This window comes from Episyrphus balteatus, chromosome 2 (assembly GCF_945859705.1).
Source record: "Episyrphus balteatus chromosome 2, idEpiBalt1.1, whole genome shotgun sequence".
Taxonomy (NCBI): domain Eukaryota; kingdom Metazoa; phylum Arthropoda; class Insecta; order Diptera; family Syrphidae; genus Episyrphus; species Episyrphus balteatus.
Genome location: NC_079135.1, coordinates 24,220,093 through 24,223,590, shown reverse-complemented (window position 1 = coordinate 24,223,590; position 3,498 = coordinate 24,220,093). Strand labels below are relative to the sequence as shown.

The 3,498-nt window shown below is 28.4% G+C and overlaps 1 protein-coding gene across 1 annotated transcript; it reads left to right on the top strand.

Moving 5' to 3' along the window:
• The first annotated feature begins 680 nt into the window (after positions 1-680).
• On the top strand, positions 681-1,843 carry LOC129911702 (iodotyrosine deiodinase). Its single transcript, XM_055989575.1, has 2 exons — positions 681-1,067; positions 1,140-1,843. Exons 1-2 carry the CDS (start codon positions 896-898, stop codon positions 1,841-1,843), a joined length of 876 nt encoding a protein of 291 aa, XP_055845550.1. The 5' UTR covers positions 681-895.
• The last annotated feature ends 1,655 nt before the right edge of the window (positions 1,844-3,498 follow it).

Here is a 3,498-nt window from a genome sequence, read left to right as displayed (position 1 = left end):
AACCTCTAGTTTTCGCTTTTGGGCACAAATATTAGGCAATAAAAACATTTTTCTTGGAGCAGTCCTTTACCTGCGCTATTTCATACATGGTTATGCCTACGTTTTTTTAATTTTTTTACAACTTCGCGTACGACAACAGAAGAATGTAATCCGCGGCCTATTTTTGCAATTTAAATTGAAAATTTCGTTATTGGTTATCTTAACCACATTAAAAATCTTAAAAAAAGTTATTATGGCCTGTTTAGAATTTATTATTACTATTATTTTTTCCAGCGGAAATAACAATTTTTAAACATTTTGTTTTGGCAAAAGTAAACCAAAAGCTGTTAACATAAAACTATTACACCATTTTGTTGCACTATTAAAGAGCTTATAAATAAAAAAATTTCTTGGTTCAAAACCTCACATTAGTGGAGTTATTAAAGTTTTCATTTAGTATAAATTGTTGTTTCTTTTATTTTTTCCATCACTGTACTTATTTCTACATTTTTAAAAATACCAAAAATACATTTTTAAATTAAAAAAAAAAACCAAAGGCTTATCTCAATCCCAGTCCAATGATCGGTTTCTTGAAATATCTGTTACAAGCAAAGCTTTTAAGAAGCTTTTTTTTCAAGATTAATGCTTGTAGAACTATAGTATCTATATTCTCAAAGTGAAGTAAGTATTTCATGTGCGTACACATAATCATAGTGGAATTAATTTGTATTCAAGTTAATCATTTATATTTTGTGTTCATATTATACGCATTGCCTTGACCGTATTTATTATTGTTAGACAGATATCGATAAAAGCTATAAATTCAAAAGGCCTTAAGGTTGATAAGAGAGGCAAATAAAACGCATGGTATAGTTAAGTTACTTAAGTTGTGTAAGATTAAACATCTTGTGTAAAAATGATTCAAATAAATATCAATCAATCATTGATCGTGCAACATTGGGAATATATTTTGCCGATTTTCTTGGTTATTTTGGGAGTTTTTTATTTCAAAAAGTTAAAAGCTTTTAAAAGTCCAAGAGAGGAAAATGTAAAGAGTAACAAACTCGATGGTGAAGAGTATGTTGGAGGTATTCGATTGAGTGGAAGATAATTTTTGTATTAAATTGAATTTATGCTTCATATTTGTCTTCTATTTAAAGCTGATTACAAAGACGATGAAGATATCGATGAATACACTCCAGCTTTGGAAGAATCTGAACACATTCCATTCAAAGGAGCTTCGATAACCCTTCCTGGTGGAGCTGAAGCTTTTTATGAAATTGTCAATAACCGAAGAAGTATTCGTTCGTTCAGCAACAAAACTATTCCCTTTGAAATTATTGAAACTTGTATTAAAGCTGCCGGGACATCTCCATCCGGTGCTCACACTGAACCATGGACATTTTGTGTTATAAGTGATCCTTCGATTAAAACACAAGTTCGGGAAATAATTGAAGCTGAAGAATATTTGAATTATACTCAGCGAATGCATCGTCAATGGACTGCTGATCTCAAGCCCTTACACACCGATCATATTAAAGAATATTTAACTGAAGCACCATATCTTATATTGATTTTCAAACAAATCTATGGATTTAAACCTAATGGCGGACGGAAACAACATTATTACAATGAAATATCTGTTTCGATTGCTACTGGGATACTTTTATGTGCACTTCAAGCTGCTGGTTTAAGTTCGTTGGTAACAACACCATTAAATTGTGGACCTGCGTTAAGAAATTTATTAAATAGACCACAAAATGAAAAGCTTTTGGTTCTACTTCCGGTTGGTTATGCATCGGAGGATTGTAAGGTGCCAAATTTGAAACGAAAACCAGTAGAAGATATATTAGTTACATATTAAATTTAAAAACTGGGGTCGAATTACGGCATACGCTCGTTATCGTATGGTTGCTATGTGTCCCTATCTTTTTCTACTAATTAAATAGAGAGACAAATATTAAAAACGTTAACGAATGATCGTAATCGTATGCTGTAATTCGACCCCTGGATAATTATATTTTTTAAGAGTAAAGTTATGTGTAGTAGAGATGTATTTGTCATCTGAAATAACTACAGATTGAATTACAGTTAATGCAGAAGAAAACTTTGATTAAATTTAAGAGTCAAAAGAGTATAACATTAAAAAAAAATTGAAAATAAAACAAATATTTTGAATAAAAGATTCTATTTTATTGTTTTTTTCTTTTTTGCTTTGTGAAAACCCGTTTTGTTGAACTCAAATTGCAATATGTTCCGTTTAAGTTGAACTTTGAGAACTTTTTCACTTTTTCCGAAGCTACCTACAAAAACAGTATAAATCCAGAGTTTTTCTTTGATATTTAAATAAAAAATTGAATTTTACTAAAACTTGAAACCGTTAATTAATTTGTGCAATAACTTTAACTAATTAATTTGTGGCAAGCCCTTAACGATTTAATTTAATTTTTTAATATGTGATGCCTCAAATAAACTCGAATTTTTGTAAGCCGTGTATTTTGGGTAACTCAGTACTTAGCTCAGTAAAAATTTTGCACGGGAAACTGCAACAAATGATTGCTAAAGATAAACAAATGTGATATGATAAATAAACACATTTTTGGATTTTAAAATATGTAAGTTTTTATTTTTTTTTTGAAAAATTCATTTTTTGAATATGGTGGATTAATTTTTTTGAAGATTTTTGTTTATGTGTCTATTATTTATTTTATTTGAATGACAACCAATTTTTTTTTTCAAAAAATGTTTAAAAAAATTTATAGGTACATAAAAAGTTATTTCTTTGAATTAAGAAATAAGTAAAATGCACGACTGGGGTCGCACGTACTTACTCTAATGTTAAAGCTTTTTATTCAAGAAAATTAAGAAAATTTAAAATTTGATATTTTCAAGAAATTAAAAAAAATAAAATCTGTTTTTATAATTAATTAAATACCGTTTTAAATGACCTTTCACAAAAAACCAAGTATGCATGTTTACTTCTTGCATAAAAAGGAATTTTTAGAAAAAAATTTTCGAAAATCGTTAGAGCCGTTTTTTAAAAAAATAATTTTTTATATATAAAAATTTTCTAACATTTTTCAAAAAAGTTGGTATTTTTTAAAAATCCAAAAATGAGTTTTTTGAAAACTTTCTAAAATTTTAATATCACCTTCACCTAAATGCTTTTGTATAAAAATTTTCGTTGAAATCAGGGTGGTCTTGAACGAGATATTCATAAATAAAAAACCGTTCTATGACAGGTACCGTTAATAAAGGAAAAAAAAATATTTTTTTCATTTCGAAAGTTGGCTCTTATGTGTAATACTACACTCAAAAATTTTAATCAAAATCGTTAGAGCCGTTTTTGAAAAAAATTAACTTTTCTATTTCCGTTATATGACAGGTACCGTTAGTTTTGGTCCTAAAAAAAAAAATTTGAATTTGTAATCTAGGGAATCACCCAAAACTGTTAACTACCAAGTTTGAACAAAATCACTCGAATAGACAGACAGACAGACAGACCGACGGACAGACAGA